This window comes from Zalophus californianus, chromosome 12 (genome assembly GCF_009762305.2).
Source record: "Zalophus californianus isolate mZalCal1 chromosome 12, mZalCal1.pri.v2, whole genome shotgun sequence".
NCBI classification, from domain to species: domain Eukaryota; kingdom Metazoa; phylum Chordata; class Mammalia; order Carnivora; family Otariidae; genus Zalophus; species Zalophus californianus.
The window spans coordinates 24,500,019-24,522,910 of NC_045606.1; the positions used below are offsets into that span (position 1 = coordinate 24,500,019).

General features: G+C 33.9%; 1 protein-coding gene across 3 annotated transcripts in view; it reads right to left on the minus strand.

Annotated features, from left to right (window-relative positions):
* Positions 1 to 22,892, minus strand: part of SEMA3C (semaphorin 3C) — a 179,233-nt gene that overhangs the window by 70,729 nt on the left and 85,612 nt on the right. For all 3 annotated transcript variants that reach the window (XM_027574509.2, XM_027574510.2, XM_027574511.2), the window contains 5 exons: positions 22,065 to 22,225; positions 20,811 to 20,873; positions 12,367 to 12,486; positions 4,970 to 5,060; positions 1,414 to 1,533 (listed from right to left, as the gene is read on the minus strand). In XM_027574509.2, the coding sequence (XP_027430310.2) occupies positions 1,414 to 1,533; positions 4,970 to 5,060; positions 12,367 to 12,486; positions 20,811 to 20,873; positions 22,065 to 22,225 (555 nt within the window). The remainder of the gene's footprint in view (positions 1 to 1,413; positions 1,534 to 4,969; positions 5,061 to 12,366; positions 12,487 to 20,810; positions 20,874 to 22,064; positions 22,226 to 22,892) is intronic.

A 22,892-nucleotide genomic window follows, 5' to 3' on the forward strand; every position in this document is an offset into this window, starting at 1 on the left:
GACCACAGGCATATGGCTTCTCCATCTTTGGTATAGAAGAACACTTCCATGTTTATAGGCACCGTCTAACAGCAGTAATTATATTCACACAACATACTGTATTTGGAATATCAAGTGCCACAAAATATATCTGTAACATAAGAGCTTAATCAATTTTTTCCCTATCTGCAATACATTCTAGAAGTTCAGTAAATGCAAAAATTTTTGTGCACTGATGAGTTCTAAACAATAAAAAGGCTTTTCTACCAGGTATTTCCCATGGAATCGAATGATCATTTTATAGAAAAAAAGAAGTTTGTTTTTCTATAGTTTTCAATCTAGTTCATAAAAACTCAAATTCATTGAAGCAGAATGTGGAGCCAGGAGTCCAAGATCTGAGAAACGTTTTTCTCTTAAAAGACGCATATGAAATGAAGGGGAAATTTTTCAAGGAAAAAAATGCAGTCATTTGAAGACATAGAGGGATTCCTTATTTCAAGAACAAAACAAGTTTTAGAATGCTGTATTTCCAGATGTACTGGAGTCATAAATTGAAGAAGTAAATGGACAATTGATGCTTTCTTGTGCCGGCCTATCAGTGAATTAAGATGCTTAACTGTGGTGATTCATGCTTCACTGTGCTATGTTAAGTGAATTGCCAAATTTAGGGTCAGCTAGAAATCATCCCCAGGGTGAAATGACACAAATCTTAGCGGTTTCTTCTCCTTCTTCTTTTTTTTTTATTATTATGTTCAGTTAGCCACTGTATAGTACATAATTAGTTTTTGATGTAGTATTCAATGATTCATTAGTTAACACCCAGTGTTCATGATTGAAATTGTACATTAAAGTCAAATGAGCATCTTTCATATGTGAATTTCATGCGACTCCACCCAAAATTAGAAACAAATGAATAGTGATAATCATCAAGTTATCATACCTATGATTTCTGTTAAGTACTAAATAAATTATTAAAAATTATATATACCAGTTTTATAAGTTAAGGATCTAAGTATAAAACAAATAGGAGTTCCTGAAAATACCTTAGTCATTATATCTGTCACAAATTTAGGAAAATTTTTAGATTTGACATTATTAAAATATTCAAGCAGACTAAATGAATAAATAGCATATTTAATTGTGATATGCTACAATTAAACAACTGGAGAAGATTCTTGCATATGAGCCTATAAAATAAAGATCACTGTCATTTGTATTTATTAATATATCTTATGATAATTGTATGATAGTTAATAAAGAGTTAGAATATGAACTATGGACTACTTCAATTATTTATTTATCCTAAATATTTAAAGTCAGAGAGTACAGAAATTGTTACATCACGGCTGGTTTTTTAACCATTTTAACCTTTCTTCATTACAGAATTAAATTAGTTTAAAGCATGATTCTCAAAATGCAGAAAATGTTTTTTACCACTTAGCCATTTGGAATTGTGCTGATCAGTTCTGACTGCATTCCTCTTGGTTAAACTTCGAAAAATAGCAGCATCTGTGCCCATGAAATCTATATACATCCCAGAGAAAAGCTCCTCATCTATGAAAAAGTAAGAAAATGTCAACACAATTTTAAATGTTTTTAAGGTTATTTTAAAAATCAAGGAGAACTCACTTATTAGGTAGCCACCCACATTACAGAGTGTTTATTTGTTGGTTTCCATTGTCCATTAAATCAAAAAATTGGATTAAACTTAATCTGGTCTCATTATTGCCTGTATGATTACCAAAACAATTTTATTCTACACAGAAATAAAAATTCCTCTGCCTATACTTAATTATACTAAAAACCTAAGTTTATACAGTGTGTATCAAAAATACCAGAAATAATATATGTATAAATGATAACAAAATGGCTTAATTATTACTTTCTTTTAATAAGTAAAAAATACTGTAAGAGAACACTCAGTTTCTAATTTTGGCAGGAATTAACCAAGTGGGAATTAGGGCTAAGTCATTTAGTACCCTGAATCTCTACCTTCTATCTGTAAAATACAGGAATTGGCTTATGGTCTCAAAATTTTTTACCATGTATTAAAAATTCCATGATTTCACTAAATAGATTGAAAATATTAGTTTTCATTGTCAAAATATTATTAATGGTAAACTTATTTTATCATTAAAAGTATATGTTTTAATTTTTAGTGCTAGAAGTTTTCTATAAGGTAAACAAAGTGTTACTTTTTCAATTGTAATACACAATATATTATTAACATTATACCAAAAATATTATGTTAATAAGCCACATGTGGTTTAACATATTAAGCCATAAAAACCAGAATGCAGAGATAAGAAAGAAAATATATTTTAAAATTAAATTATCATCATTAATGGTAAAATCAGATATTTTAATCTGTGTTTGCCTAACATTAGACATTGAGCTTATTCGTTAAGGTTCATATTAATTTCTAGTAAGGACAGTAAGCATTGAATGAGTATGTGTGACCCTAGAATAAAAAAAGTAGTTAAATGTCTATTTAAAAAAGAATAAAATGTATCAGGTCTGACCTACTGAACCACTGTGCAGCTTTTTTCTCGGACTGATGTTTTAGAATTACTCCCCTGGCTCTCTTCAGATCATGGTCATTTTGGCAGGACTGGAACATTTTGAAGCACTCCAAACTTACTGCTTAGTAATAAGCATTACCAGTTAACCCAGGATAGAATGGAGAATGAAATGTTTTTAATATGTGCTCACCAGGTCATGAACTGGACCCCTACCAGTTAGCAAGTGGATATGGCAGGCATTGTGTTGCCCAGTTCTGCTTCCTAGTAGGGGTCTGAAGCCCATGAGAACAGATCATACAGGATTACCACCAAAATGGTGGGTTATAAATTCCTGCTATTCAACAGATTGATTAGCACAGCATCAATTATCATACCTGTTTCCAAGAAGAAAAGGAAAAAGGACACTCAGAGGATGATGTGTGGCAGAGAGGGCTGATTCTAATCCTACTGCACACCTCTTTATTAGTTATGTCTTAACTATTATAAAAGCCTACCTGCCTAACTGGCTTCACATCCTGTCTTAAATTCTTACTAATTTTATTTTTTTTAAGATTTTATTTATTTGTCTGAGAGAGAGAGAGAGAGAGACAGAGAGAGAGCAGGAGTGCAAGAGCAGGGGGATGGAGAAGCAGACTCACCACTGAGCAGGGAGCGCAACTGAGCCAAAGGCAGACACTTAACTGATGAGCCACCCAGGCACCCCACTTATTAATTTTAAAAGGAAGTTAGGAATAATGAAGCTTCTGCTTTATTTTGTATAAGAAATTATTAATATCACTTTAAAAAATTTTTTGAGTAGGGATTTTTTTTCAGAATATCTGTGTTGGTTTATGCAAAGATAAACTGTGCCTTTTAACTTTAATCCAAAAATCCTTTGCTTTCCAATTTTACTTCCACTGAAGAACCTCATGAGGCTCTTGATAAGTTTTTTAAGAGATATCACCTAACTTCTTGCTGTGTTACAACGACATGAAAAATAGCAAAAAAAAAAAAAAAACCCTCTAAATTTGAACATTGGCTTAGATACCACAACTATATTATGAAATTTGGAATTCTTCAATTCTCAATGTTTCTTCGTACTTTAATATATGGAAATACTTTAAAACAATCTGTGTTATTTAGTGCCTTGCACTAGAACAGAAATGATCAAGCCCCATATGGCAAAGTGACATGACTACACAAATTTACTCCACAATATTGGAGACAATATTGGAGATAATTTTAGAGGGGTAATCAGTAGAACAAAGAAAATGACAAATACAAGCTACAAAACTTATTCCTCCTTTTTGTTTCAGTTTTTAAGGTAAGCAAATAGTTTAATGACTCTGCTAGCTTACATTCTAATGTTAATCAAAATATTAAAAGATAAGGGCACGTGAGTAGCTCAGTCGGTTGACCATCGGACTCTTGATGTCGGCTCAGGTCAGGATCAGGGCGGTGGGATCAAGCCCCACGTCGGACTCTGTGCTCAGCGCGGAGTCTGCTTGCCCCTCTCCTCCTGCTCCTCTGCTCACTCTTTCTCTTTTCTCTCTCATAAATACATAAATAAATACATAAATACATAAATAAATAAAATCTTAAAAAAAGAATACAAGAATAGAAATTGAAATCTTTTTTTTTGAAATTGAAGTCTCAAATCCTTGAAAAATGAAAGTCACTAACTTCAATTTTGTAAACAAATCCAATTCTCTAAGGACAAAACTATTAAATGACTTATCACAGTTTAACAGGAAAATTTAAAATGTCCTGTTTTAAACCTCTTTTGTTCTAAATGATATTTGATGACTATTAGTGTTCACAGATCTTTGAGGTTTATTTTCATAGCATTTAACTTGAAATAAATGAAAACTCTATATATTTATCCATATATATATGTATATATCAGATCATTTCAATAGATGAATACAATTTTCTTCCTAATGGAAAGACTTTCCAAGACACTGCTTTTATTAAATAATATTCAGAAGCTTATCTGAAAAGTTTCTGCATCAGACATAATTGAATATCTTGTAATTTCGCTTTCTAATTTTTGGTCCCAATGATATACACATGCATTTTGTTATGCTTTCATTTGAAAGAAATACCATTTTAATCATTTGCAAAATATTACTAAAATATGAGGAAAAATGGGTATACTTAAATACTAGAAAAAAACTACAGAAATTATTGAAATTTATTTTATAATATATATCATTACGTGTATATGAACACAAACTTTTCTGTAAATGGTTGACCTGCTCTAGAAATGACAGCACCATAGTGAATGAAAAAAAAATACATGCTTATCACTTAATCATGAATTCTTGCAACCAAGAAACTACAATTTCTCAGCTTACAACTTCCTGTTACCTCACTCATGGACTATCATTCATGCTATTATCTTGACGGGCATACCATGTCATGAATTTATTTTCTTTAATTTCCTTTTCATTTGGTACTTCCCCCTCCCTCTTTTATCTTCCACTTACTGATCATAACAGACACTGTGTTCACATTGGGGTTGAAGGAGCAGCGTCCTTTTCCAGATTCACACTTGGAGTCAATCACAAAAACTTGGTCCTTTATTATGGAAAAAATACAAATACAGCAACAGTAAATAACTTTATATTTAGTTAACCAATTTGTTCTTTAGTAAAACAGAGCATCATCGTAAATAATATGCTTTCCATTTGTTTCCTTATGCCTCCTCAATTTACTTTATTAAGACTTTCTTGGCCTATATGAAGAAAACATCTGGAAATTAGAAGAAAACTTCGGCAGGTTAAAGTTCTCATCCTACTACCATCCCCATAAAGCTGATCCAGTAAGTTCTTCTCAAATCAATACCAGGAAAAAAAAAAAATCAATATCAGCAAAAACCACCTGGGAATCAAGGATCATTGTAAACCTAAACTGGATATGTTGAAAGTTGTCCAAAAGAAGAGAATTGTCCACAGAGAAATAATGTATACAAGGATTATAATATTTCCAAAATAATCAAGACATTTATAAAATTTATATTACCAGTTAATTTTGTTATGTAAGCATTATGCTAGATTCAACAAAGTTGAATTCATAATTTAGATAAAAATGTTTTTTACTCATTCATATATTTATTTAACAAGAATATATTGAGCATTTACTATATGCCACGTACCAACAAAACATTAGGAATACAGTAAATGAGATAGACAAAAATCTTTATCCTCAAGTAATTTGTAATATAATGATGGAGAATATAAATATAAAAAGAATAAATACAGAAAATGTAGAATATGCTAGATGGTGCTCAGTGTTTAGGAGAAAAATTAAGCAGAAAATGGAACTTGGGAAACCCAGGGATTAGAGGCAATGATTCAATTTGGAATATGATGGTCAGTGTAGCCTAATGGAGAGGGAATATTTTGTTGGTATATTTACCTTTTTCTTAAATAAAGTTAGCAAAAGCTACTACTAAAATTCAAAGACAAAATTTTTCACTTTTGTAGGTTGCATTAGATGATGGAGGATCTTAATTATCAAGCTAAGGTTTTTCAAAATTTTCCTGTATGGAAAGTATTTTTGTGTATGGAAATGAAAGGATCAAAACACTGCTTTAAGAAGATTGGGCCTTACCTTGGTGTTTTAAGAAAATTGAGAATGGCAGTTTTAAAAACAGACAGTGGATTGAAGAAATAGATTTGCTTTCAATTGCAATAGTCCAGGAATTAGGTAATAATAATCTGACATGTCAGGATCTCAGAGATCATGGTAAGAGCAGTAAAGATACAAGAGAAGTTGTAAAGTAAAAATCAACAGAGCTTAGCAATCAATTACAAATCAGATGTAGTTAAAGAAGATGAAGAAAATAAAGATGCTTCTGAACTTTTGACTCCTTAAAGAAAATAAAACTAGTTCATTTTTTTACATTGAATTTGATATGTTGGCAGGACATCCCTGAGATTTTAGGAAATTATAGAGCTTAAGAAGAATCACAGTCCTCTAGCTTGGAAAGGTCTTACAAAATGATCCTCTTCGATGAATTAACTCTTTAGATGAGGAAAATATAACTTGCCCAAGATCATGTAGCTAAATAATGACAAAAGTAAAATTAGAATTCAGTCTCCTGACTCCTCACTATGTGCTTTCCAAAAAATCAATATTTATACAATGACTAAACTAAACAAATAACTGAGGAAAAACAATAAAATTTGGTAAGGCCAGTTGTGATTGTTTAGCCAGAGAGGAACATATATTTTACTAAAAATGTGAGCGTTGGCACTGCAGGAAACTGATTAAGTTGCTTCGGTACCTCTTGCTCTCCACTGAACTACTCCTCCATTGTACAGCATCCTTTCTCACACAATTCGAGTCTAGATCTTGTCACAAGGAAGACTGTGGTCTACCTGAATAATCACTAATTCAAGCACACAGCAACAATTCTCCAATTCCATCTCCTAGGAACCTACTTCATCAGCCTTCTCTCTTCTTGACTTTCTTTGTTAACCTGTTTAGATTCTGTGCTATTTAGTTCCACTAATTTTGCAGAAATATTAAGTTCCTTGAATTTGTGATTTTTTTTTAATTCAGAAATAGGTTGAATCTGTGATTTTTGTTCACCGAAACCACAACCCAGAAGGGCATGTCTATCTATACATTCTCCATACTTGTATCCAAACATCTAAGCATTTTGCAGAGGGTGATCCAACAAGGTAAATGCAATGTTATATAGATTTGTGATCACCAACACAAAATGGATCTTCTGTACTGCTTAGTAAACTTTCAAGGACACTCTTATCAGCTGGTTCTTCCATTAATAATTTCAAACCATTGTCACTATATAGTGTCAAATCACCTAACTTGTTCTCAGATCATATGATTAACAAATGATTGATCATATGATTGCAGAATAAGTGAAGCCTTTAAATGAGACATCTTCAATTTCTCACTACCAAACACATAAATGAATATACACTAATACATTCCACTAGCACATGAGAGGAACTCTTCCTCTTACTTTAAGGTCAATCATTCCACCAATGTTTTGGATCTGATCATATCCAGCCTTCTTAGGCAACTTAACACTTTTCATTATCCCCCCTCTCTCTTGGATCTTATTACCTAGAATCTTTACATCATCATTAATACAACCCATTCAGCTCCTACACATTACTCTCCTTGAGAATCACATTTCTTAAAGAATTATATATATATCACCATTTCCTAACTTCTCACTTTCTTCTCAATCCATTTCAATTGGGTATTCAACATCAATTGTTCTATTGAAACCCTTTGTTATATCCTAAAGGCAACCATGCTACACAATTCAGTGTTTATTTTTTAGACTTCATTTTACTTGGATTCTCAATGATATTTGAGATTGTTGCCCATTTCTACCTTTTTTAAAAGCCTTATTTTCAGTCCCAGAATGAACACATTTTTGTCTCTTGCCCTCTACTTGGGGGTTTCTTCTTTCCTGGCTGTTTCTTCTTAGTCATGTTCGAAGGTCCCTTTTCCTCCATCTTGCCATTAAATTAAGAGACCCTCAAGTGTCAACCACAGTCACACTTCTCTTTTCACACTATACCCTCTCTGCATGATTAAACCCATGCGTTGCCTGGGTTTCAATTACTCTTATAAAACAATGACTCAAACATTTATATAGCCAACCATATATTCAACTGCCTACTTGATATTTCTACTCGGATCTTTCAACAGCAACTCAAACTCAAGAGAACAAAGCCCAGGCTTAAAATTTAAACTCAAACATGATTCTCTTTGTTGTTTCTCACTCAGCGCATGTCAAATATTTAATTGAAAAGGCCAAAAATACAAAACAAACAACAGGGGTGCCTGGGTGGCTCAGTCGTTAAGTGTCTGCCTTCAGCTCAGGTCATGGTCCCAGGGTCCTGGGATCGAGCTCCACATCGGGCTCCCTGCTCCACAGAAAGCCTGCTTCTCCCTCTCCCACTCCCCCTGCTTGTGTTCCCTCTCTCGCTGTGTCTCTGTCAAATAAATAGAATCTTTAAAACAAACAAACAAACAACAAAAATATCAGTATCTGTGTCATTGTAAATTTTCTTTTACATAGCCAAATCCACAAATATCAACTATACTATTTTATACTTAATGCCTATTTTTCTGTCTTTATTGCCACTCTCTTTCTTTCTTGACCTTTTAAAATAATTTCTTTCTTGGCCTATTACATCCACTCTCTAACTGATCTCACTACAACCCTCATTCCCTCTCCACCCTAAATCATTTGCAACATAACACACAAGTGAAAACACATGCCTTTCCATGCCATTTTCTGCTTAAGATCATTACAGTTGTTCTTCCTTTGACACAGGATAAAGACCAACATCTTAAAGGTAGCTTACAAGTTCTGATATAATTTTGTTTCTGCCATTATTCTCATCAAATAAATACAAATTTGTAGATTGGATCAGTGAGAGAAACAAGTAGGACCAGAAAGAGAGTAGGTGGTGAAAATTAGGAAAGAAGGCATAGCAAAATGTTATAGATGTCATGGTTATAGATGTCAATAAAGGCATTGAAAAATAGAGGGCATGACCAACATGTTATAGATTGGTCTAGGAGAAAGGATGCTGATTAGGGGAATCAATCTGATCACTGAGGAATCTTGGTCACTAGGAAGTAGTTTTAGTTTATGGATGGTAATGAAAGTCAGATCAGAAAGCTTTAATAATTACATGAAAAACAGGAATATAAAAGCTGAAAATATAGCCTACTAGTCTGAGAAGTTTTGTGGTAAGTAAAAGAGAGAAAAAGAAAAAGAGTTGAAAAAAGTCAAAGATCTGAGAATGATTTTAAGGAAAAGAAACATCCTATTTTAAAACAGGAAAAACAGTAAATAACGGGAGAAAGAAAATGAAGATATTAAACAGAATAATGAAGGTTATTGATCAAAGAACTTTATTGATAAGGAAAATGCACAACTTTTCTTCTGACAAAAGGAAAGCTACGAAAAGATGCATAAGCAGAAAAGTTTGGTGACTAATGTGCTTCAAAAGGCTCGGGGAATAATTTGAATGCCTGTGATATTCTTGGACATTCAAAGGTAAGGTTATCTGCTTGATAACTGAGGGGCTTAAACAGTATTCAACTGCTGGAACCAATGTATGGAGACATCTGATAAAATTAACCAGAAATGAGATGTAGTACTATTCCAAGAATGTGCAGCAAAATTAACCAATTATAGCTTTTAAATTAATGTTTTAGTCATTATTTCAAGTCATTATATCCTTGTGTTGCTTTATCTGTTTTTAGGAACAGAAGACAGAGAATGAAGACAGTGGACAGAAGAGAAGTACCATGGTTAGGAATTGAGGTAGCAAGGATTCGTAGGCTCTTTGGATGGGCACCATTGAAATGGTCTGGAAAAGCTCTGACTCGGTCTCACAGAATAATGAAAGACTCATAGGATATAATGAAAGTGTGTGATGTTCCAAATGTGAAGTAGGCTCATAAAATAACCTCTGAGAACCAATGAATTGTTATTTGACAGGCAGATAGAAGGTGGTAGATAGTGTCTCAGAAATAAAAGAGAATAAGTAATGATTGTGCCACCCTAATTTGGTTCACTCTCAAACTGGTTTGAAATACAGGAAAAAGGCCATATCTTAGCACCAGCACATGGTGTTACCAGTGAGTACTACCTCTGGTCATTACAAAATAGAGCATTAGTAAGGGGCGTCTGGGTGGCTCAGTCGGCTAGGCAGCTGCCTTCGGCTCAGGTTATGATCCCAGGGTCCTGGGGTCGAGCCCCGCGTCCGGCTCCCTGATCAGCAGGGAGCCTTCTTCTCCCTCTCCCTCTGCCTGCCACTCTGTCTACTTGTGCTTTTTCTCTCTCTGTCAAATAAATAAATAAAATCTTTAAAAACAAATCTTAAAAAAAATAGAGTGTTAGTGATTCATAAGAAGGAAAATTCTCTCAAAATATAACTCTCTGTATCATGCGGTCATTTTATGCTCAGGGATCTTTTATCCTAAACTAAAGAAAACAAATATAGTAGATGCTTGAGAGATTATGCATTCTATATTTATGTTTTTATATACTATAGATATATAAAAAATGATGTTATGGTGAAACGCTTTGACTTGAATCGACTACATACAAAGCTTAAAATTCATAATGCTTTTCATACTTAAATTGGCTCTTAAGATGTTCACGTATTATTTAAAGAGATTAATTAATGGAAATGCTTCCCCTTTGAAATATATCTTTTGAAGTGAGACTAAAGTAGTTCATATTTAGTAAAGTGATTAAATTTTATTCCATGCTGGTTTTCCAAAGGAGATTATTTTTTGGACCAACTTTCCAATTAAGCCTCGAAGTACATCGTGGGCCATTTGTACATGGGAAAATGATTTTATTTGAAATCTGTGCTCTGAAAACTGCTATGCTATTGTTGGCCTGTACAAGAACTGCACAGCCTTCAGTGGAGTGTCTGACAGATTGCAGACGTCTGGGGCAGGAGTTTATTTAATCAATTGATCACAGGCATGTGGTTCTAATGACAAGCTCAATACCGCCAACTGTACTCTTCCAAGAAGCATAGCTTTCCTTTTCTTTAAGACTTGTAATATTTCATATCATCTTGAACCACTTGGAAATGCCTCATTTTGGGGTCAACTTATAATTATTCAGCTATTTTTAAATGACTTTTTATTTACCCAAAGACATATGTGTATAAATTACATGTCTGAAAAAAATTAATAATAAAGTAATATAAAGAGAATCATTGTTCAATTATATTTGTACTAGAGTACATTAATCTCTGTTAAAGGAAAATAAACTTAAGAAGGTATATCAGTAGCAATATTTAATCTTTTTTACAGTTCTAATCTCTAAGATTGAATTGACATTCTTTAAGAACTGGACATTCTAGATTTAAGTTGCATAAGGAAAACAAAGCAAGATAATTTGAAATAATTAAGTTTTTAAAATGCTTCTACTTAGTAAAACAACATGTTCGATTAAAGGAAGGAGGAAAAACTTTTTGGTCTAATGCATACTTTCCTTAGTCAAATTGAGAGAACACAGTTTTAAATATCATTGGTGAAGTTCAACCAGCCTTTATTTGTCTATACATATTAGGTATATACTTAGTGTTTAGCAAATATGTTTGTTCATAGAACCCCAAATCATTTTAACTAATGTAAAAATAAAGCTAAAAAAGTCTAGGGTAGACTAATGTTGGTCTAAAATGGAAGTATGATCTATCAATTATAGAAAGTTCTTTTCAGCAAAGGCACTTGGCATCCTTCTTTATAGATCTCGTACAGTTCTCTCATAAAAGTTTACCAAATTTGAAAGTTAAATAAGAAATTATTTAAAATAGCTTTAAGAAAGTGAGGTTATACTACAATATTTCTATAATTTGGAGCAAATAGTACCAAGACCTTTTCTAAATAATTATAAAATTACACCATTTTTCTTTCCTTTATCTTTTGCAGCTTTTTTATTCAGAAATATATATATTTAGTTGAAGGCAAAAGCTACACTTTAAGTAACTTGGAGGACAGTAACCAAACGAAATATATTTTGAGTTAAAAGGGCTTGAATGGGGGCGCCTGGGTGGCTCAGTCATTAAGCGTCTGCCTTCGGCTCAGGTCATGATCCCAGGGTCCTGGGATGGAGCCCCACCTTGGGCTCCTGGCTCAGCGGGGAGCCTGCTTCTCCCTCTCCCCCTGCTCATGCTCTCTCTCTCTCTCTCTCTCTGTATCTCTGTGTCTTAAATCAATAAATAAAAATAAATAAATAAATAAATAAATAAAAGGGCTTGAACCTTTGATTGATTACAGCTTTTATAGATTCAAATAGAGTTTTAAGAAATCTTTGACACTAACACCAAAACTAACAATGAAAAATTGTTACACTTACCTCTGATCTCCTCCCTCGATTCAAATAAGTACACACGGGGCTGAAAGCACCACTCCCACAAACATACAAGTGAGTGCGGTTGAAAGCCTGAATTACACGGACGAAGTTCCCACAGCCATGCTGAAAGAACAAAAGCAGTTAGTAATACAGTGACTTTTATTGCTATTTCTAAGTAGTACTCTCATACTCTGCTATATATTTTCCTTCCTGCTCTCACTTTTTTTGTTGTTGTTAGGAGATAACAAGAGAATAACATGGTTTATTCTATTGGTTTACTTCAGGGAGAAGGTAGTTCAACTTGGATGAGTAAATTGGTATGTCTCTCTCATATTTTAGTATTTTATATACTGTGTAAGTTTTTATGTTCTGAAACTTTATGAACTTACTCTATATCTGAGGGAGTTGAGAAATTGAAAAGTACACCAAATTGTTTCCTCAAATGTTCCTCAAAACGTGACACGTGCGCACCCATATACGTTATATAAACATATTTTGAACGAAACTGTGCTTATACAATGTCCATATCATCATTACCACATAATGGCAAACACTACTGGCTTTTACAGTGGGTGAATAAAGCAGACTGTAAACACATGCCAACATTGTGATGCGATCATTATCTCTCGGGCCTCCATTCCCCTAAAATACTTTCTTCCCCAGTTTTCTTTTCACCTGCTCCTCGTCCCACTATTGGAAAAGTTGTCATTTGTTCACTCAATGAAATGCAAAATATTATTGTAACTATAAGTTGACTCTGACCTTGCAGAAGTATATAAACATGGTCAGCATCAAAGGTAGATCTCTGTGAATTAATCATTGCATGTTGTATATTGCTAGGCTCACTATCCCTTGTTGACTACAAATTAAGCAAGCCTGATATTGAATGTTGTCTTCTTTAGTCATTTTTCTTCATAAAAAACATCATAAAAATGATTTTAAAGGGGCACTGTGGTGACTCAGTTGGTTAAGTGTCTGACCTTGGTTCAGGTCATGATCTCAGGGTCCTGGGATCGAGCCCCACGGTGGGCTCCCTGCTCAGCGGGGAGTCTGCCTATCCCTCTCCTTCTGCCTTTCCCCCTGCTTGAGTTCTCTCCCTCTCTTTCTCTCTCAAATAAATAAAATCTTTAAAAAAATAAAATAAATAAAAATGATGTTATAAGGACAAAATTTTTATTTTTTATTTATTTTCATTTATTTATTTGAGAGAGAGAGAATGAGAGAGAGAGCATGAGATGGGGGAGAGTCAGAGGGAGAAGCAGACTCCCCGCCGAACAGGGAGCCCGATGCAGGACTCGATCCCTGGACTCCAGGATCATGCCCTGAGCTGAAGGCAGTCACTTAACCAACTGAGCCACCCACGTGCCCCAGGACAAATTTTTTTATAAATAGATATATTAAAAGGTAACAGTGGTTTTCCCATGGGTAGTCATACAGCATATATTTCTTTTTTTTTTTACTCTTTTAAGTACCATATTACTAATTTTTTATAAGCATATTTATTATTTATATTATTAGTAAAGTAAAAAAAAACAACCAATTCTACTAAGGTAGAAGTTAATTTTTTTAGTAGAAGTCAAGTTTAATTTTAAGTCAATATTATTTTACATTTTCTCATAATATTCTCCTTTTATATTATTGCTCACCAGCGAATAGATGCTTATTTTTATATGTTGTAATTTTATACATGTTTTTATTATGAAATAATCATTAGCTCTGTTGTCAAAGAAATTAATCCTTACAGACCAGACTATACACTTTATTTTTAAGACATCAAGAGTTTTTGTTAAATATATAGTGTCACTGTATCTTGACACCTGTCTATAGAGGTACCTGGAAATTGACTACATAACTGTAGATGATAATGTGTTTCTCCGTAGAAAAAGAACAGATGAAGTATGGTGTTTATATAATACATCCAGGTTTAGGTTATCGACTTGTGTTTATGTTTTTCACATAAAGTTTAATCATTCTGGGATTCTGTATATTCTATTTTCCCATATAAGACATGAATTCAATTCTATTAATAATAGATTATATGTCGTCTTGAGTTTTGTGGACAGTTTACTGTCATGAATTACTGGTATTGGTAAAAACAAAGACAGCACTAATATGTTCTATATTTCAAATACAGATTATACTTGTTTCATGTATATGTTTCCATCTCTCTACATATTTTATATCTACTTATCATGGTCAGTATTTGTTGGGAATTTACCATGCACTAGACTTTGGAATGATCATTTTACATATTTAACCTGTTTTACTTCCCAGGAGGTTTGATTTTTCCTCTTATAGCTCACATTTATTGAATCTACTTATGCCATTTGGGCACTTCACATTCATTCAGTTTGGTACAACTCAACTCCTTTTAGAAAAATAGAGCTTAGAGCTTTTTTAGTTAATTTGCTTGAAGTCATTGAGCTAGAAACAGGTAAAACAGATTTTCAAGCACATATGTGTCTAACACTGAATCTTGTACTTTTAATCACTTTATAATTTGTCATTGGGTGAGGAATCCACAGTGGGTAGAGGAAAGTTTTTACAAGTTATTAATGTTTACAGAGCTCTTAATCCTTTGATGTTATGTATTTTTAATCCTCAAAGCAATGTTCCAATTAAAGTATTAGTCCCATTTTATTGATGAGGAAACTGAGTCCCAAAGAGGTTAAATGAAGTGCTGGGTCTGGAACCATGGTTACCCTCCACCATCTAGTTTTTCTAAAGAGAGGGGTGGATTCACCATGAAACAGATTCCCAGACTACCTGATAATGCCTAGTGTGCCCCTCCAACCATCCCCACAAAGAAAAACACAAAGGAAAAACAAATCAGTTAATTATTGAAAATCACTTCCTAGGTCTTTTCTGTTTCCATAGTTTTTGTCCACATTATTTCTGATTTAGACCACAGCAATCATATCAATGCTATCCAACAAATATTTACTGAACTCGTTCTATGTAAACACTGTATATGGTGCCAACAACACTGAAATGAATAGATTCAATTTCCGCTTTCAGAGAAAGGAAACCATAATATATGAGGCTGTGTAGATGCTATAATAGAGTTATATTTTTTCAAAAATATGCTACAGGAGGAGAGAAGAGAGAATGAATAACGCTGACGTGGGTGTAAGAGTTTGAAACGGGGTGTCATTGGAGCTGGAACTTGAAGAATAAGCTAGATACTTTGACAGGCAAAAGTATAAAGAGCTTTCCGACAGAAAAAAAAGAACATGAACAACAACAACAAAAATACTGGGGGCATGACAGAACAGGATTTACTTGGGAAGTGGTGCCTAGAGGGGATAGTGAATTACTGTGTGATGAAACCAGAGCGGCAATTAGAGTTGGTCTGTCATGCCACAGTCTTCAGATGGGCAGTAGTAGGTGGATTTAAGTGTACAAATCTCAGAGCCAATTGACCTGGGTACAAACTCTAGCTTTACCTTTCAGTAGCTGTTTGAACCTGAGACATTTAGTTAGCCTCTCTGTGCTTCAATCTTTTTACCTGTAAATGGTGATGATAATATTTGTTGTGAGCAATTGTGTATGGAATCGTGTCTAGCACACAATAAATATGCACAGTGTCAGATACTGGATTCCTCCACATGTATTTTTTATTTCAGTGGCCAGAAAAAGCCTGGTGAAGTGGACAGGGCATTTTTCCTGAACAGAGCTTTGTACAGGTCCTGACCATAGCAGACATCTACGAAAGGTTTGGAGAATGAGCCTTCGGTGAAGTTTACAACTGTGGATTTTTTTTTTTTAATTGCTTAGTCCTTTTTTAAAACTGCTTCCTGGTACAATGCTAAATGAAAAATCACGCTGTTAACATTATGCAGAATATAATACCATTTTATTTATATTCCTATAAATTTCAAACAATAAAGTGCTGCAAAAATATACACCCAATTTTTAAGCCATTACTTTTGAGTAATGGAATTTATTTTATTTACTTAATAGTAATATACCACTTACCATGTGCTATGTACTGTACTAAGCTCTCATCAAATATTAACTCATTAATCCTCATAACAACCCAATAAGGTAGGTACTATGAGAATGCCCATTATGCAGACAAGGAAACTGAAGCACAGAGAGGTTAAGTCTCTAGGGTGAAAGAGCTCAGAAGATAATTGTTTTCCGTTGCTTTTTACATGCTCTTCTAGGTCTTCAAAGATTTCTGTATTGAACATGTATTTGTTATGTAATTTTTAACATAGATGTTTTTGAAAATATGTCCTGGAGCACAGATGCATAAGGCTTTAAAAATATTGACTCTTCATGGCCCGGACTATGCAATGGGGAAAAAAGTCCCTCTTATTCTTTTCTTCTTGGCCTATACTACTTTGGTGTGAGCAGTAAATCAGGGTATTTTGATAAATATTATTTCTAAAGAAAATATATTTTCCAGTAGTTTGGGATCCTTTGGTCACATAAATAGGGAAACTGATATTCCTCGATTAATAAAGTTTGACACTGTGTGCATGTAATGCACGTGTTTAAATATATGTAATCCTACTTAATTTTCCAACAATCTCTTACAGTATTTACTTAGTGCATTCATTATGCCCTATCTCATTGGATATGTTTGACAGCATATGTGCTACTGTGTAAGCTCAATTTATTTAGAGTATGAATAAAATATTAACATTTAGAAATAAATGGAGCATGGAGGAATGTGAATATATAGGGACAGAGAGGGAAATGGGAGGTGGGTTATAGTCTCTTTAGTGAGGCAGAAAATTAGCTATATTCCCACCATGAAAATGTATTTCCTTTATAAACATTACTTTATTATGATATATGACTACTGGGATCAAATTTTAGTTTATCTGGAATTATTTTCTAACAAGTGTTATTTTCTCTAACTTTAATTAAAATTTGGTACATTAAAAAAATCTAAAGGAATAAGAGATGCTTGAGTCCATGCTGTATATTTTCTTTTAATTGCTACAGCAGTATGGATTTTAATTGTCACTAGTTTATGTTTTGCTTAAGTAGATGATTAATATAATATTTAACATCAAAATATTTTAATTTAATCAAAATGAAATTCTAAAATATGTGCATAAAAATATTATTAATTTAAAGGCATCAATAAACTCACCATCTACCGCGTCCCACCCTCAACTTCTGACAATCACTTGGAACAGATTCTCATGCTTGGTTTGAATTTTTTCAGATCTTGTTCAACTTTAGTAAGAGCCTAGATATGGATCTGAGCACAGTGAATAACGACACTACCCAGTATTTCCAATCAGTAAGGGAGAGTCATAGTTACAGACACAATACAATATATGCCAGTGTTTCCGGTGTACCAAGAGGGACAGCCAGCCTAGCCCCGGGCGGGCAGACGAGAATTTACAGAGAAATGACATCTGCACTGTCACTTGAGAGGGTGAGTAGATGATTCCCAGGTTAAAAAGATGGGAAGATGATTGAATAAGAAGGGAGTCACATGTACTTGGGGTCAAAGGCTAAAAGAGGAAAAGGGTATAACTTATTTCAATTTCAGTATCATTGAAATAAAATAAAGAAAAAGTTAACATAGACCTAATGTAGTTGCCAACAAATCTATCAAAACTTTCTTAAATATCCCAGCTGCAGTGTGTTTTTCTTTGTCTTTTGTGGGTATCCTTAGCATTTACCGAATTCTTCCTACTGAGATGGCATGTTTTATCAGACAAGACAGAGAGTGGGCCACCTCCCACTTGCTAGCAGGGCAGCTGTGGTAAGTTCCTCACTCTCTTAGTGATTGTTTTTTATCTTAAAAATGCGGATGGTGACGATACTGTCCGTCTCGTAGCACTATTGCGAGGATTAAAAGAAAGACTTTGAACGGTGCCTGGCCCATTCCATTAAATGTTGGCTATTATTATTTGGTAGTTATTGCATATATGTCTCATCATGTCTAGTATCTTATAAAGACTCTTAAAGATAGAGACTCCATCTTCTTCACCTTTGGTTCCTTCATAATAGGTAACTGATTTGCACAAATTAAAATTCCAGTGTTTTTAAATAAAGTATTGAGTATTAGATGATATTTCTTCTAACAGAATTAGGAGATGCTTAACGATTTAATTTCATTAAAGCATGTAATAAAAATATGTTGTTCTGTAGAATTTCTAAAGACTATTTTGCCTTCTTTTCCTACCACTGGTCTTTTTCTTGTGGCCTGATTAAAGGACACTTCTCTGTAACTATTTCTTCACATGTATGAAATGAGCTGGATTTGTCAAACATTCTCTTCTCTTGCATGACAGAACATGTATTTGAAAGAGTTAGTTTGATTATTTCCCAGGATCCAACAATGTTGGCCATATTAGAACAGAAACCTCCACCAGTTATTTCTCTTATGTATACTAATTGGCTGCGTAGCAGAATTTAAAGATATCCATGAATGATATTACAGCATGATAAAACTATGGGAAAATGTAAGCATGTATTGAAGATTTTATCTAATGACTCTTAATTACAAGAAAGCAAATGACAGAGCATTTCTATTTTGCCAAAGGGAGAAAGACATCAAATTACTTGGCTAAGATTCTTCAGAAAATCAGCACCAATCTTTGAAAAGAGAATGTGCAATGGTATCTAAATCCTACATATTCTGTCTGTGATGCTTCATATGAATGGGAAATGTAAAATCTTTTTGAACAAAGAGGACAACTAAATCCAGTAATTACAGCCACAGGATATTATTGTGGCAAAAGGCAAGACATGGTAGGATACACATCAGTGGGCCAAATCTCTACATTAGAGAATGAAAGAAAACAATCAAATTCATGCACAATTATTGAAATAATAGCTTCATGGGACAAAAAAAGACTTCTCCACAACATTATACTTTCTACTATTTGTTCCCTAGAAGACAAGCATAATGTATTCTTTTGAGTGTTTCTTACACATTTTTCTGGATTTTTTTCCTATGCACTACGGCCCAGCAGATCCCATGGGGAGCAAATATGCCTCCGCAAGCTCCTTCTGCCCATTTGAAAATTTCTCTTAAAAGCTGAATTCTAAAACTGAAAACATAAGACCCAGAACTGAGTCACTCCTGGTGACCTCTCGACAACACCCTCCAGTGAGACCCAGAGATACTACACGCCAGAATCTTCCATGGCCCTGTCTCGCACCAGACCTTTTCAGAACCTCATACCTGGATGGTTAAGAGTCAATGAAAATAAAAGTTTAATTTCCACACTTTCTCTTTTCACAAGGATCATTCTTTTCCTTGAACCACCGTGATGAATCTCTGAAACCCTCACTATCAAAGCTCAGCGCATACCCTTGGACCCTGAAGATAGCATTTCTTACCTCTACACTTACAATGTGTGCTTAGTCAACATTTTTTACACGAAGTCAAACCTGTTATTTCTTATGACCTCAGAGCTGATGGTGTGTATGTGTGTGTACAAATACTAGTTTTTCTACCCAGCCACCATATTTCAACTTCATACCTGCATAAGCACATACTTCCAGGCTCATTTGATCGGATGTTGACTTCTCCAGCAAGATAATAAAGTTGAGGAAAGTCAGACTGTCTATTTCAGTATACATTATGTCTGTAGCAATAAACACTATGCCAGATACATAATAGGGGTTCAATCTATATTGGTGGAATGAATGACTGAAAAAGTGAATAAATCCATTAAAAAAAACCCTTCTTTTACCAAATTATTTGTGTAAGAACGGGTAATTCTGATATACGGTTCCATTGTATTTTTCGCATTTTGAGACAAGAAGGTAAAATGACATACATGCTTCATTATAAAATTAAATAACGTGTAAATTAAAGACCAGCTCCATGTATTTGTTTTATAATATTCGAGAATAATTGAATGTGTCAGTTTCAGCAAGTTGTTTGCAGAAATCCATACAGATTTCTTTCTTAACTCTTTATATGGAATTCCGCCTAAAGATACACAATTTGTACAAATGTTGCACACTGAACATTTATTGATATTCATATCTGTCTTGATTTTTGTTTCCGTGGTTATTTTTAACTAACAAAGATACCAGTAATCATTGGTGATTTATGCCTCTGGAATGTGCTGGCTCACCAGTACCCTTTTGCCGAGACCTTTCTTTGGAAAAGCCCACATGGTATCTGGGAGCTTCTCCAGACACTTGCATTATCATTATTTCAGTGGCCTGCTGAGAATTCTGCAGGTTGGATCCACTGGAACAGGGGTTATTACTGAAATCCATCATGCAAAGTGTCAGAATGCAATAATGAAAGCAAGGCAAGAAATTTTTACCCAGTCAAGAATTCCTAAGTTACAGTGTTTAAGAGTTCCAATTTCTTTGCATTTACATTTTTTACCATGTGTCCAGCCGAGGATTTAAAATACCAACACCCTTTGTCTCACTCTTGGCTGCACTCGAGGTACATGGATTCAAAGACTAAATATTTAAGTTTTGGAGTTTTTCTAGGCACTCACTGTGGGATCTTTGCCAGCCATCTTGCACTCTTCGACTTTGATTGTAGATGCCGGCCAGAAAACCTGCTCAGAAAGGAAAATAAAGGTTGCATAATCTCACTTATACGTATGAAAACTCAGTGCTCTTCATTTACTTTATGCTAACACATTTCTTTAAGGCATTTCTATATTTATATTTCAAGAGTTTTCTTCCAGTTTATAAACTTAAATTTATAAACTTAAATTCATAAAAATTTTATTATTTTATTCTAATAATTGTTTTTATTTCTCCCATCAATTTTTCCTTTAACAAAAGTATTTCAATAACATGTGCCCATTTCCTAATGACATAATATTAAAATAAGGTCATTCATGTGTACAATAAAATGTATATTTCCCTCCTTTCCTACTATACTTTTCTCAACTGCTTACATCACAATGAATTTACATTTACATTGCTATTTTGGTTTAATATTGTTTTTGGTAAACCACAGAGCCGGGCTGGTAGATTTACTTAAAACAGGCCCCTAGGTACTTCAACAGCTAAAATAACTTGGATTGAATCCAAGAGATTCCCTCTCTGAAATATTCAGCTAGTGTTCTAAGTCACTGTAGCCTTGGGTCAAGTCTGACAGTGATGATTATTTTTTTTTAATTGTCAGCCACTGACCCTTGTTAAAATAATAAATTCAGAATTCTCCTTGTTATATTAAACTTATAACTAATTTACTTTTGTTTCTTTACTCCAATGAAGATCAATTTACGTCCTTCTTGTGAAACAGAAGGTAAATAGAGGTCATACTTGTTCACAGAACAGTGCACTTAATAACTGCTCCTTTTAAGGCCTTCTTGGATTACATACAGATGACAAGGTAGATCTTCCTTTAGTCTGATCATTTTTTTCAGGTTATACTGTATGCTTCTTTCTGTCTGTTTATCACTCTATCTCTCTGTATACACTCATACACACACACACACACACACACACACACACACACACACACACACACTCGTATGCAAACACATACATGGAAGTATTTTCTCATTTAGTTTCAGGTTTTGAAGTGTTAAAATCTATGAAGCCAGACAGTGAAAACTGAATTGATTATATTTTCAGTCCATGAGGTAAGTATGAACTTCCAATTATTTATGACATGTGGCCTGTATTTTCTATAGTTCTAATGGAATACACAATTTTTTCATCATATTTGAAATGTTTAAAGAAAAAGGAACCTAACAAAGTCAACATGGCTCTCATAGAAATGACAAACTTACACTCAAAGGTTCTTGACTTATATTGTTAATATTCAAGGAAAGAATGTGATCTTTGCTGCCCACATATATTCGGTCCTGATCTTCATCCATTAATAATATCCTGTAGTCTAAAGGGTGGTGGGACAGGCTGAAGTATTCAGAGGTCTTGGTTTCTCGAAGCTCTGAAATAGTGAACAGCACAGTGAAAATAGAGGATTTTGGTTCCATGATTCTATTATTTTAATGAAAACTATTTTATAGAAATATTTACCAAAAAAGTTAAGATATATTTTCCTTCCTACAATAATAAATTCATTTAAAAATAGAATTATTGGGGGAGGGTATGTGCTATGGTGAGCGCTGTGAATTGTATAAGACTGTTGAATCACAGACCTGTACCTCTGAAACAAATAATACATTATATGTTAAAAAAAAAAAAAGAAGAAGAAGAAGAAGATAGCAGGAAGGGAAAAATGAAGCGGGGGGGGGGGGGAATTGGAGGGGGAGACGAACCATGAGAGACTATGGACTCTGAGAAACAAACTGAGGGTTCTAGAGGGGAGGGGGTGGGGGGATGGGTTAGCCTGGTGATGGGCATTAAAGAGGGCACAGACTGAATGGAGCACTGGGTGTTATACGCAAACAATGAATCATGGAACACTACATCAAACACTAATGATGTAATGTATGATGACTAACATAACATAATAAAATAAAATAAATAAATAAAATAGAATTATGTTAGTGGTTTGTTTTTATTTATTGCCTCTATACTGAAGTAAAACATAAATCAATAAATGCAACGTTGAAGTTTATACTATTTTATTGAAAAATTATTCACATTTTGTA